Consider the following 14,808-nt stretch of genomic DNA (forward strand, 5'->3'; position numbering starts at 1 on the left):
AGTCCCTTCTTTTGGAGTTTGTTGGAGAACAGGTCCACTGTTCACGTGAGGTCTTGAGTCTTTTTTGAAGGCAGGCAGTGCCCCTGGGTTTCTGGAGTCACAGCTGCAGTACAAGCTGACTTTGGTGTAGATGTGGGGTTGCAGACAGCCCAGCAGGGTTGGTACTAGGTCAGCTACCTCTTTACTCCTTTTCTGCTGTTGCAGCTCTTTGGTGTCCTTGGTCTTCTAAGGTCATCAGGATCTGCTTCCCTGGTGCAAAGGGCTCCCCTAAATACTGAATTTAGGGGCATTAGGGATATGTAGGGTAGTAGCCATTGGGCTACTGACCTTTGGGGTCACTATGCCCCCTATATGACCACTTCCTGTGGGAAGTGGGCATAACCCTGTCCCAGAAATCCTAGGTATGCCATCTCAAAGATGGCTACCTCTGATAAATTGTATCTACCTCGCAGTGGTCCACCTTCGGGGTGGTACTAGTCTGGAGATGGCACCCCTACCTGACTTGGTAATTTTCCCACCTGTCCAGGTGCCAAATGACCTCTTAACAGGGGAGGTGGCAGGGGGGTGGCTTCCCCTCCTGTGAGGGGAGCCCGATTCGCATTTCAAAGATGGCAGCCCTTTAAGGCGTGCCGCCTTAGGAAGACTAATCAGCATGGTATCCTGTGGGAGGGGGTGTTGCACCCTCTTCCTAGACAGGCTTTTGTTCTGGGCCTCCTGAGAGTAGAAGGCTCTCACCCTATGGGTGCAGAACTGTGTCTCAGGTAGCAGGCTGGTAGAAACCAGTCCGTGAGCACACCAAAGACTGGGAGGGTTTCAGGGGGCACCTCTAAGGTGCGCTCTGGTTGCATGTATAGGTAAATCCAACACTGGCATCTATGTGGGTTCACCAGCACGAGATGTTTGATACCAAACATCCCTATCTTCAGTGAAGCCACCATGTAGCTGGGGAACTCGTATTGACCAGTATTTAAAATGGCTTCCCTAGTCACTTACTACGTCTGAGAATTGACAAAGATATAACAGGGGCATATCTGCTTGTGCAGATATGCCGTCACATGTAATATAATGCACCCTGCTTTAGGGCTGTAAGCCTGCTAGAGGGGTGACTTACATATATTGCATGCAGTTTTAGGGGACATGGCATTCAGGCTGTGTGCCATGTCATGTTTTCACTTTTGTCTGCACCAAGATTCACAGTCTGCAATGGCACCATGTTGTGGTTGGCTGGTGAAGGGCCCCCTAGGGTGGCACAATTTGTTCTGCAGCCTTATGGACCCTTCTTAGTACCTAACGCACTATGTACCATGGGTTCCATTTACTAGGGACTTACAGAGGGTGCTAAAGGTGTTGCCAATTGGGGAAACAACTGTGCAGCATTGGGAAAGAGCTCTGTCACTGGGGACCTGATTAGCAGGAACCCAGTGCACTTTCACTTGAAATCAAATCATCTACCAGGCAAAAAGGGGGGAGTAACCATGTCAAAAAGAGGCACTTTCTTCACCTACCTAAAGGACCTAAAGAATGCACTGTGCTCCTTTAACCAAAGGAAAAATTCAGCCCTCAGAGCAGCTCTTAAAGTTCCAACCTCACCACAAAAAAGGGAATTAACCCATCTCAGAACGGCTGCTAGTGACAATGCAAAGGGGGCTAGTAAACCAAATTCCAAGCGCAGCATGTGGGGAGCCGCAAAGGTATTCAAATTGCACAGCTGACGGAAAACTTGACCCTCAGTCCTCTCAAATGAATGTTCAAGGCTTCATGTCAACAACTTACCATGCATAGCACAGGAAAGGGGTGATTTTAGCCTCATACACAGACAAAACATAGTCCAAAGTGGCAACTCCCACACGATTTGCCCAATCATCCCTGCTCTTGGGTAGAGATGAGGCACTGCAAGTTAGCCGGAGCAAAACCCGGAATAGGGTGACGGTGTCACCTGTAGTGGGTAAGACTCAGTCTCCCACACCGCAGGCGATTCTGCCTCTCAAATCCAGTAGTCTCATTAGAATAATGAGAGCCTATGCCACATGGCATCGCCATCGTTTGGTCAGGCTCTAATTTTCGGGTCCTCCTGAGTATCTCTGTCTCACTATATACAAAGACACCTCAGTACTATATACGGAGATGTCTGTGGTATTGAGGATTTCCTCCTCAGCTAAGTAGGGAACAGCTATCTGACGCTGGGGGTTCTTCAAGCTTGAACTTTAAAAGGATAATCCCCATTTGGTGTGCCCTCTCTCAACAAATTGACCATTCAACATGGCGAGTCCACAACAGGTAGCAATCGCAGTCAATATGAGACCACCCCTTACTGCACATTTACTGGCACATGGCCTAACGGCCCAGGGGGGTCCAGTCATATTTGTTGTTGACGCACATGCAGCTTATAGAACAGAACTTTTCTATTCTTGGGTCACATTTCCAGCAGTTGATGTGAACACAAATGCATTTCAACGCTATACACTTGCAAACATACCTGGACAATACAGAGAATATGCATATTTAGAAATACCTTTATCTTAACAAGAACATAATAATTGGCTTGTTTGGTGTCCTACCTCACACAGTTTTACATGTTAGGTTAGGTCCTCTAAGTAATGATGGTCCTACCTGGTCTTTGTTGGCCACTCGTACACCTCATCCGGCTGCAGCAAATTTAAAAGCAGCTGAAGTCCGTCGCTTAAATGCAGAGCTGACGGCAATATACAGACGTTTAGTACAATTTGTAATGCACACATTAAATACAAACCCAGCACGTGGTGCTCCAGTGCAGTAACGCCAGGCATTAATCCTGCGACTGTACATTCGATTATGGGTAAAGTACCTGCCAAATGAGAAGAAATTCAGTTTTGGTTAGCTCAAAAAATAAATGCACTGGAAGCAGTATTTCCCCGTATGGGACCTCAGGATAAACACAGAATATTAGCAATGTGCGTGCCATTTGGGATGGTTCCCACAATAGATAACTGCAATCCATGGGGCACGGTATTTGCCAGGCTCTATACTACCTCACACGGTACACCGATACTTGCCAGTTTCCCGGAAGTGTTGAAACAAATTCAAGATGAATACGGGGTTGCCCCTGCCCTGGATTTGGGGATGCAATTAATGGGCAACTTTGCCACAGTATCCTCAATTATTTTAAGTAATCTTAAAGGGGAAGCAGTAGCAATAGCAGTGCATCTGCGACTCCGGGATGTTCCTCCACAGGATCAAGAACGTGCGCTGCCAAAGATTATTGCGGGGACCTACTCTAGTATCGTTCTATCTACAGATATTCTGGGGGCCAAACCAACAAAACCACAATTTCAAGGTAAATCTAATAAAGATTTTACCAAGTAAGCTCCTGAGGCTAATAAGAAATGCTGGGATAAAAAAACAACAAACTCCTAAAAAAGAACACCGCACACAGAGACCCCACAGAATAGATATCATCTCAGAAATAGAGATGATATTAAAACGCCTGACAGATATCAATATACTGATACAAGGCAATCTCGTTCCTTTCAGGACTCATTGGAAATACGTAGTGAGAGAGGTGGGCGGTCAGAGTGAAGAACTGAGTGCGTGAAACCAAGAAAGGAATCACAACGCTCAACAGAGGTTTCTGTTAAAAAGGAAGAGAAAGCTCCCCAACAAAAATCCCAATTTAAAAAGAAAAAGTGGCAGCAATTGCGGTGCGACATGCCACTCAAGAAGAGGGCTCTCTTGAAGAACAAGAAGTGGGCATTAGCGCTACTAGACATCGCAGCAGAGGACACAAAAGTTCGCCGGAGTCTTCTAGAGCATCTGGAGGTAAAAGCAACTGATGACTTCCTACAAGTAAAAACTGCGGACATGCGTGTCTCCGTGCCTGACAGGGTGTACAAAGTAACGCTACAGTTAGAAGGAGACATTGAACGCACAATCAATGCAATATTTTGTGACTGCGTCGTGAATATATATGATATTTTGTTGGCCGAACAGGATTGGCCAACTGAATTTGTCTGTACATGCCAATATGGGGAAGATGTCATTAAACCTTCTTTCTCGCCCCTTGTTCCAGAGGAGCTCGCAGAATTCTACGCCATCAATTGGGCATTGGCACAGGCACCCGCGTTATATCGCAACCACGTAGGATGGGACAAAGATTCTCCCTACAATGTAATTCCTATTAAAAACCAGCCCCAACCTCAGCCTCAGTATCCTATTAAATATGATGCTAAAGCACCAGTGAGAGAAATTCTCACACAACTGGAGTACCAGGGTATAATCGAACCCAGCGTAAGACATATCCTGATATTAGACCTCTGTTTTGAAGCATCGGAAATGTGACAAGATACAGACAGAATTTAAAGGCATCATTATTTATTGCTCAGACTATTCCGACCCACCCAAAATTGGCTTGTGACCAATAAGATGTTTTGCGACTAACAGTTGGGAAACACTGCTATAAGGCCATAGTTTATGGTGCAGAAGTACACTCATGTCATGGAAAGTTACGTTCCACTTGTGGACTGCAGCACCTGTTGTGACGTCCACTACAGTGGCAGTGCAAACATGGCTTTAGGCCTACCCAGTCTAGCCTGAGGGAAGCAGTTTGAACCCTTTTGCACAGACCTATCAAAATCAGCCTTTTGACTGGTAGGAAAAGCTGATTGTAAACATTAAATAAGTCAGCCCTAAGTGCACCTTGCTATATTCAAAGTAGAGTGCATAATATTTTAGAGTAGAACATGTGTGACGTTATAAATGACATGCTCCACCAGTGATTAGACCCAAAACAACATTGTCACTGGTCATGTGGTAACTGGTACTCAGGGAAAGTCAACTTGTAGATTATATACTTTATACTGTTTGACCTGTACCATCTATGGACTCCATTCAAAGACTGAGTTTTGCATTTAATAAAAATCCAAGCTGATGGTGAAGTCAGATTTTTATTAAATAGATTGGAAATACAACTTTTAGTATGTTTCCCTTTACCTGCCTGAACCTTTAGAAGGCTAATTACCATTAACCTCTTCTGCCAACACCTAGTCTGCCCTCAGCCCTTCATGAGATGAAGAATTCGTCCTAGGAAGCATACAATAGGTCACTCTGATTGACAGATCTCCCTGAGTGGGCAGAGATGACCCAACTAAGCTCAACAGACGGGGAGGACAGCCTTCCTAATGGCACAACAGTGTTAAATCTCCCCAGATGGGTCTATCAGAGCCCAAATTAAATTTTGGCACACTTAAAAGATAGCTAACAGGATGCCAGGTCTATCTCTGTCTGGGGTTACAGGACCCTGATACTGCCCTACCAGACTACTGTCTCCTGACTTGTTGTGGGTACAAAGCATGCTTCAAACTAGATTTTAGTGTTAGATGTGGGAGGACACTAGTGATTACTACAGTGCCCTCGCCAACCCACCCGCAACCCTCAAAGCCCAAGTTTGCCATTGTGAAAATACCCTAACGCAAGGCATTTTGGGACTGTTTGCAGGAAGGCAAACAGGGAATGTGGGGGGTTGCCCCAGAAATGTTTTACCCCTTGGTTAATAATTGTCCCAGTAGTCACCCACTAGCTAATGCCAGGCATACATGTGGCGTACCCAGGAACCCTCCTCAGAGCACTTTATAAACCTGCATAATATGAGAAGAGGACTAGATCTGCTGACGTCGAATCCAAGGGTCATTTGGCTGACCTCCTGTGTGGCTGCCTGGACACAACAAGCTGCAAGGGGCCTTTACTTGGAACTACCCAGCTCCCCAGCCGCAACTTGAGCTGGGCTAAACTTTGGTGTGGGCCTCTGAGTGACCCTCTGAGAGTCTCTAAATGCCCTGGAGTCCTTAGAAGCTTACTCCTGTGGTTGTAAGTGCACCAGAAAAAAGTCAGGAAACTTTGAAAACATTACCTTCAGAACTTCAGGGGACCTTTAGAAAAAAGTATCCGACCAGCGGTTCCATGGCATCTGGTTGAATTTCAGCTTTGTCCTTGTGAACTTTCAAAAGATCTCTGAAAAAATTACAGAGTCCCATTCTGCCTTGGGGCTTAGACAATTTTCACCTAGAAATGTTCAAAGCTACAAAAGTTCTTTGGGAACATCCTGCTTAAAATATCTTGCTTGGTTCCACGGTTTGCGCCTACAATTTTGTTGGCAGCTGCTTTTTGGTGCCTATTCATTTAATCTTTAATAATTCATATCTCCAGTTCCTCTTATAGGATTATTGTCAATTTGGAATTATTTTACTAGTAAAGGTTTTTCTCTTTATTTTACAATTGGTTGTGTAATTTTATTGTGTTTGGTGTGCCTTTTTCTCATGTATATTCACTGGTTAAATACTTTACACTTTGCTTCTGATTTAAGCTTGACTGCTTCATGTCTGTTTACAGGGACTGAGCACAGGTTTGTTTTATGTAATGTGTATGACTCCTAGCACTTGTTCACCCCAAATAGTAATCTGCTTTCTTATATCCTGCCTGAGTTAGCCTGTCAGTACTGCTCGCAGGGCAGAGGCAATAGCTTGGGGCTAGTTGTATGGCTCGCAGAGTATTGTGACAATGCTTAATCTAAGAAGGGCAGTTAAGGAGGGTCCAGAAATTTTACTAACTTGAAAGGGACCAGCGGAAGACGTGCTTTTGTAGTTTAGTGATCAGGCAAGCCTGGAGAATGGGAGTGTATTGATTTATTGCAAAGTACACTTTAGCCTCCTGGCTTTAGTTTCATTGGAGGCGGCAGCAGGCCCCAGAACCGTTTTGAATTGGGTGAGTGGTATACCTTAGATCTTCCCCTAGGTGTGCCACAAGTTACCCCCAGGAGCAGAAATTCATGCAGTGTTGGATTTTACTGAGAAGGGTGCACCATAGATAGCTGGCAGTGAGGCAAACAGAATGTGCTGCAAAAGTGATGTTTCCCCTTGGGAGTCTTTCACCCATTGGTCAGGGAGTGTCCAGGAGTCACCCCCACTCACTGTCTAATAATTGAACGAAAATAGCACCTCAACCCCTCCTCCTCAGAACACTTTGGCGAATTGTGGCAGAACAGAAGAGGACTGGATCTGCTATCTGTAACCTGCGTGGAGAACTGTAAAGATGGACATGATCCCACCTTTACCTAAGACTAACAAGTGGACTTATAAGTTGCCTCACCTTCTTTGTGTCTACAAGAATAACACAAGCTGAAATAGATCTTTTCCCTGGAGTGACCAGTTGACCACTTACTTCTGAGCAGAACTTAACCTTGCTCATTGCCTCTGCTGGAGTGTTTCCTGGCACCTAAGTGCTTTCCTTGAGTTTCTGGAAGCCTTAAAAGCAAGTGATAGAAACCACTCTTGAAAGTCTGAAAAGTTGGGACTTCCAAGACCTCCGAAGCTTCAGCAGGACCTCATGGAAAAAACTGTCTGATTTCAAGAGGGCTTGGTTGGGTACAGCTTTGGCGTTACTACGCTGGAAGATTTTCAGCTCCAAAAATGAAGTCCAAAGGTTAAAATAGTGCTCGGGAGAAGGTAGAAAGGTGTCTGTCTGAGAGGACGTAAGGGGCTATAAAATTGTAATTTTATCTCTTGGAGCTTTTCCAAAATCAACAGCTTCGCGAGAGCGGGACCTTGTCCAGTGGTCTTCTGGCTTTAAGAGGACTTTGCCCGATACAGTCTTCACCCTTGCCCCACTGCAGGATTTCAACTTTTATAAAAAAAAAATTTTTTTTTAAAAAGACTTGAGAGCCTGGTTTTGATGCTGGTGAACGAGTACACAAACATGACGGATAGTCTGTCTGCCTTATTACAAGCGTGTTAGGGCATATTGAACTTGTAGTAAGGTGGATGGGATATTTGTTATGTTTGTGACTTAGGGCATGATTTAGTGTTTGGTGGATGGGATACTGCAGACGTGACAGATATCCCATATGCTGTATTACAAGTGCCATAGGATATAATGCACTTGTAATACAGTCGACCCGATTTCCCATCCGCCAAACTCTAAATCAGGACCTTAGTATTCATCTGCCAAACTCTAAATGGGGCCCTAAGTCAGTTGGTGAAAACTTTCTCCAGGATGAGCTGCTTAATGTATCCAACCTCTACTCCTTAGCGATCGGCCTGAAATTGTGCCTAGGTCCTGGTCAACTGTGATTTATGATTGGTGTTTTACATTTCTATTTGAGCTTTTTGCCAAACTACTTTAAAAATGTATATCACCAGTCGCCAGTATTTTGTGCTTAGTATATAGTTCCTAATTTCTTTATAAATACGCCTCTTTGTTGTGTTTACCTGTTTGCCTCCACTTCATATCTGTTCCATGTGTGCAGGTGGTCTGCATTCTGTAGCATCACCCCACAACTGTATTGGGTTTACACTTGTAATTGACCTATTGTGCTCTACCAATCTGTTTTTTAAAATAAAATAGTGATCATGAAGAGTTTATTCGCTAAGATTGTGCTGAGACACATAATCAAACAATGCGGTTTGTGTGTTTTCATGGTACTGAGTGTGAATTTATCCACAGAAAACACAAGCATTCTTGAAATTGCTTTGAAGAAATCCTATTTTTAAACCTGGATTTAATCTTTTTCTCAGTATGTTTATACTTTATAAATACTCCTTAAATGAAATTTCCAGCCTAGGCAGAATCTTATCTGATTAAATCCCAAAACAAAAACAAAAAATGTTTTGCCAGATTAGGTGTTACTTGACTAGTCTCCTGCAGATATTTTGGGGTGCCCTCTGAGTTTAGTAATTGCTCCCTGAAGTCTTCTTGCCAGAATCTTACTCAAGATATTAGAGACAAAGCTTATTCTAGACACCCTGTAGCTCACTGGGTCTCAGTTGAATAGTTATCAGTGCTTCCTTCATTATTCAGGGATGATTAGCCCTTAAAAAATGCATTCTGTTATACTCGAAGGACCAGCATTCTTTGTCATTGTTAATAGGATTGCTCATGTAGGCGATCATTACCAGTCATTTTCTGCCGGCTCATTGGCATTCGAGCTACCTATACCTGGTGTTTTGCCACTGACTCATGTAGTCCACGTTAGCCATCTTCTCCTTGGTCTAGGAGCATACGCTTCAAGACCTAGGACATTTGTGATGGAACTGGTAAGAGCAGTCTGTGAATGAAACGCGGTAGAATCTTTTAAGTGTTCCATTTATTCCCACCTTGGCAACGTTGACTCCCAACAGCAACCATGGACATATTGAACAACTTCTGCCCCCCTCCCTGTTCCACAGCTGTTACAGCAGTCTCTAGGATATGTTGCTATATTCATATATCCTAAAAGTGTATTTCTTCTTTTTTTTTTTAAACCATTTAAAGTTGTTAATAAAGAGGACAACCTCCAAAGGCTCCTGACAGGCAAAGCATATATGAACATCATGTGTCTCACACCTCCAAACCCAAATTTCTCCCATACATACCCCCACTAGTGACAAATTTGTGACCAGGCCCTCAGCTTCCCCTGACAAAAAATACTCAGTCCCCATCACAGCACTCCTGTCTTTTAAAATCTAAAAGTGTATTTCTTACATTAAGATTTTCAGGGGTTATTTAGAAGTCCTTTAGCCTGTTAATTTGCTCTGACAACTACTGCATTTTTACCGTCTTGAGGCAAACCTCTATGCCTGTCATCTGTCCTGTCTGCCAAAGGTACTTTTCTGAGGAGCACACTGGTCAGTGTTAGGCTTGGTCCATGAAAGGACCAATTACATTTATCACCACCTCAACCAGGTAAGAGATGACAAATTACTCCTGGAGATCAGTGGACTTCAGGCATTAGGTAGGTTTGTCTAGTGATTGGTCCCAGTAGTGCGCTGATTTAGAAACCCTGAGCTATGGTATTGCTCACCCTCATCGCATTCCTTATCATCTGGCATTATTGCATTCCTTCGTATTACAGACTTTCTTGGTTATGCTCTATTTCCTGTCTTACCCACACCTCTCTCTGTCAATCTCACCCTTTCTTTTCTGTGTTATGTAAACTCTTGCCATTCTCTTGTTTGGTTGTGGCTTGAATTAGATCCGTTACTTTTCAATAGTCTGACTTCCTCTCTGCCGAGTCCCAGCTCCCCAGACAAATATGAGAAAATGTTCTCGCCCCCCCATAGTTATCATCTTTGCTGCAAAATGATAATCACCATATTTGCATTTCAGTCAGTTTACCTTGTTTTTCATGTTACCTCCTTTAGGCTTCTTTTATATTGCCATCAAACTTTAAAACTTTTGCAGCATTAAGTTGTTGCGTTCTTTACTTGGTTCTCCCGAAATTTTATCGGTATATGGAAGTCTCCCTAAAGAAGACCTCCTCAGAGCTTGTGTACTCTGTGATTACGCTCTTTCTTTAAGGAACATTGAAACAAGCTTCCTATCCAAGCCTCTTAAATTAGCCCCCTGATGAATTGCTCCGCTTCAATTTCCGATTATAATGCCTACTCTTTAGATGATGCCTCCTTTCCATGTCCTCAGGGCTTTCTTGTAATTTCTTGCCGTAAGTCAGGTCAATTTTAAAGACTATGTTTTTGTGGTGGTATTGCGTCTTCAGGTTCAGAATTCATTGTTTCTGGCAGAAAGACTTAAGAGGATAGTTTGTGTTTTTTTTAATCAGGGATTCCTTACTTTCAAGTGAAGCAGTCACGCCCTCTCTTGATTCCATGGATTCATTCTGTGACCCCAGTTTATTGCTTCTCTCAACATGGCACTGCATTACCGTCCCCATGCGTCCCTAACACTACAACCCTGAGGACCCCAGTGCCTCAGCGTAAGCACTTCTCAGTTTCCTTTCACCACACACCATCCTATTACAGTGAAGTACAACCCCACACCACCACAAACTACCATGCTACATCCTTGTAACCATGCCACACTGCCTCACACACTACCAAACTGACATCTCTCCAGTACAGTTTTCACGCACTGCATCACCAGCTCAGTACTAAGATCTTCTTTTTTAGCTTCTTTTTGTAGCAATGCAGTGCATCCTACATTATCAAACATGCATATCCATCGCTTGGGTAACACCCACAGAACTGCATTACCACCTGACAATTTCACATCCAGCCTTGCGCTCTATCTACTGCATTCCCACTAATCATTACTGGCCCCTTCATTACTCGTTTGTTACAGCAACATATTATTCCCTACGATATGTGTAAACACATTCAGCTTTGCACAACCACTGAATAACCACTACCAGCATTGCAGTTCATGTCATATCACAAGCCAAACTACCACTTGTCACCTTTGGACTACCGTCTCAGGATGGCGGCAGTGCACTGCAACCCCACCACCACATTACCGCAATCCAGCTGTACACTTCCAGATCCTACATCACTCTACTACCATCTTTGGACACACACTTGACAGCCCAAGCTTTGCACTAACTTTACTCATAAGTGCAGCAATTTCACTAGGATTGCCCAGTACTGCACCACCACCTCTAGGATCATACTACCACAGCACTGTGCTATTGGCGTACACTTCCACTCCCTCGCATAAGTGCCCTCCTTCCCACAGTGCCTCACTTCCATACCACTGCACCACACTGTAACCTCCACAGTAATTAGTACTGTGGATCTTAACACATATATGAAACACATTTTCATGATCAACCTCCAGAAGGTTTTCTCTTTAATAAAAAAAAAAAGTCAAACCTATTGGTTTGCCTATTGCTTGTATTGGTACCTGCAAGGCATTAGTTATTCTTGAAAGTGGTATAAACATTCTCTGACATGTTTTTTAACATGAAATGTACTTCTGCCTACAAATGGGATTGGAAAATCAATCTCATTTGATTGGAACGATGTTTACATTCGACTGTTTGACAGAAATGTTCTTCAATAAACTGTTAAGCCCATTGTTTGTTGTTAGTAGTTTGTTTATTGTATACCGTTTTTGAATTCAGAATGAGTTTTACGTCACTTTAACTGTGTTTTTAAATCGATGTTGTTCTCCACGTGTCTGTGTTATAACGCGCTCATTTTTAGTTGAACGAAAATCACTTTCTAATGTGTTTTTCTGCAGGTTCTAGAACTGGTGCTGGAAAACTTTGTTTATCCATGGTACAGGTAGGTGCTTCCTGCATATATTATGTTATGTTGTTGGATGGATAATACAAGATTTCCTGCCTCGCTGGGAGGATATCACATCAGACGAGTGGGTTTAGCTGTGGTTTGCCACGGCTGCTGCATATGATTTCTCATATCCCTTTCCGACATCCCACCCCTCAGACCTGTCCTCACCATCTCCACCTTCTTGAGGATGAGGTACCAGTGCTCCCCAGAAAAGTACAATAGAGAGTATGCCTCCACAACAGCTGGCAAAGGGCATATTTTCTTTTGATTACCTCATCCCCAAAAAGGATAGCTCCCTCAGGCCATATCGTGGACCTGTAATCAAATACATCCTGTCGGAACATTTCCATATGGCTTCCCTGGATGGCGTCATTCCTCTGCTCCAACAATGTGATTTCATGACAGCACTCTATCTCAAAGGTACTTACTTTGACTTACCCATCCACCCTGCCCACTGCAGCACCTTGCCTTTATGGACATCACCACAAATTCAGAGTGCTTCCTTTCTGGGTCTCTTTGGATCCTATGGTGTTCACAATGAGCCTGGCAGTGGTGATCGCACATCTATGAAAGAAACGGGCACTTGCGTTTTCTCTTACCCAGAGGATTGGCTGATCAAGAGCTGCAGCAGGCCCACACTCAGTTTCCCTGCTCCACACAGGAGTAAAGCTACCAGGTTCCACTGCCAACCTCAACTGATCCAACCCTTCTTTTTCTCTTATTGGGAATCCTACCCCAACCCATCTTCACCTCTAGTTGGTCAGTGATCTTTGCATACACTTTTCCTTCTCCCCGCCTGTATGTGGTGAGGAAGATAACACAAACATCCCTGGCGCTCCTCCCAGTGGCTCCCTTGTATTCCATGGTCTTGGAAATGTCAGTCACCCCTGTCAAGAACCTCCCCCTCCCCCCCCCCTTCAGCTTGAACTTTTCACACATAGACAAGACCAGTTCAGACACCTAGAACCTAGGCAGCTCAGCCTAGCGATCAGACACCTGACTAATGCATGGCCATTCTCAGCAAAGAGCACACACAGCCATGTTACACAGACTGGCTGTTGTTTAGAGTGGAAGACGTTTTTCCACTACTGCATTTTTAAAGACCTGAACCCCCTAAAGCCTAACGTCCATACCATCTTCTGCTATCTTTTACATCTGCAAAAATCAGGCCTTGCCTTCACCTAGAGTCTGTTGCAGCCTAAATGCTAAATATTCATCCTTATTTAGGATCCTAGTAGTCAAGGCTTTCATGGAGGTCTTAAGTGGGTCACACCTCCCAGAATACTTTCTTCCCCTCTGTGGAACTTTAATGTAGTGTTCATAAGACATATAGGGCCACTATTTGAAACTCTACACTCATGACCCCTTCAGTGCCTTAACTGGAATGTGGCCTTTCTGGTGTCCCTAAGATGTGTTAGTGAGCTGCACGCACTCACCTTACAAGAACTTTTCATTCAGGTTCACAAGGATAGCATGGTTCTCTGAACCCATCTTAAACTTCTCCCCATGGTGGTATCCCCTTTCCATCGTAATTAGCCTGAGTCTTCTTTCTGTAGTAAGATTCTGCAGCAGAAAGAGCTCTACACATGTTAGATGTTAAAAGAGCTTTTATCTATTACTCAGTAGGACCAAGCCCTTTCCCAAGTCTGACCTGGTCTTTGTAACTTTTGCAAAACCTTGCACAAGCCATCCTATCTCAAAATTGGGTGTAGCAAGATAGTGCATTCAGACTGCCACCACAAAGATAAGAGAGCTCTACATGTTCCTCTTAGATCACGTTCTATCTGTAAGAAAGGTGCAGCATAGGATGTTTCTTGGGTAACATCCTGCTAGCTGACATCTGCAAAGCAGCTTTCTGGTCAAAGCCGTACACTTTTACCAGACACTACTGTGTGAACATCCTTGCCTGTCAGACTGTTTTGCAGACATCTGCATTTTCTAATCGCCAGCCATTGCTTATCGAAGGTACTGCTTTACTGTCCATGTAGAGCGTATGTATTGACAGCCACATGCGTAATAGAAAATGTTGCATACTATGTAAACTTCAATTTGTAACATGTTGTGCTGTAGATTCACATGCACCCACCATCCTTCCCAGAACAATATGTTATTTACAGATCGATTCTTTTTGTCACCTATTTGATACTGCACAATACGCATTGTGCACTATAGTAGGCTCACTCAGCACTCCATACACATTCACGCCTACTGTGCCAAAAATAATCTAAGATGGATTCAGTGCCAATGTGCATTGTCCATCACAATGTGCATTGGCACAGCACATATTGTTTCTCAAAAGGCTTCTTCAGCAACTAGCAAATGTCTGAGACCAACACTAAATGGCAAGAGTATGCAGAGCATTTGAATCTACAACACTACATGCTACAAACAGATGATTACAGGGTAAGTAACATTTTTGTTGTATAAAGAAATCATGCAGTGTTATTGTTGGTAATTGATAATCTTTTTTATCATAAATTATCTTTTATCTGTAAGTGCATTATATGTGCAGCTGGAAAACACAAAGCAAATGTTAGTCTTCCACAGTGTTTGAATGCCAATTGTAAAGCATGTGCAGAGAGCATAGCTTCTCAAGCTATGCTGGAGGAGATCGACACTTTGATTTTAAAAAAATGTATAAGTTACTCGGCAAGGGCAAGATAATGGCCAGTAGTGCCCCTTGTCTGATGGGAGCAATGACTACCCGTTCTGCTATCCCAAAGAAAGATGCCATATACAGGCCAGTGAAATAAAGCTACTGAAAATTAAACATAATAATAGT

At 43.6% G+C, this 14,808-nt stretch overlaps 1 protein-coding gene across 3 annotated transcripts in view; it reads left to right on the forward strand.

Annotated features, from left to right (window-relative positions):
• The window catches only part of SNX14 (sorting nexin 14), a 627,761-nt gene that overhangs the window by 104,303 nt on the left and 508,650 nt on the right, over window positions 1-14,808 (forward strand). For all 3 annotated transcript variants that reach the window (XM_069235584.1, XM_069235585.1, XM_069235586.1), the window contains exon 5: window positions 11,977-12,020. In XM_069235584.1, coding sequence (XP_069091685.1) covers window positions 11,977-12,020 — 44 coding nt within the window. The remainder of the gene's footprint in view (window positions 1-11,976; window positions 12,021-14,808) is intronic.

The sequence above is a fragment of the Pleurodeles waltl genome, chromosome 5 (genome assembly GCF_031143425.1).
Source record: "Pleurodeles waltl isolate 20211129_DDA chromosome 5, aPleWal1.hap1.20221129, whole genome shotgun sequence".
Classification (NCBI taxonomy): domain Eukaryota; kingdom Metazoa; phylum Chordata; class Amphibia; order Caudata; family Salamandridae; genus Pleurodeles; species Pleurodeles waltl.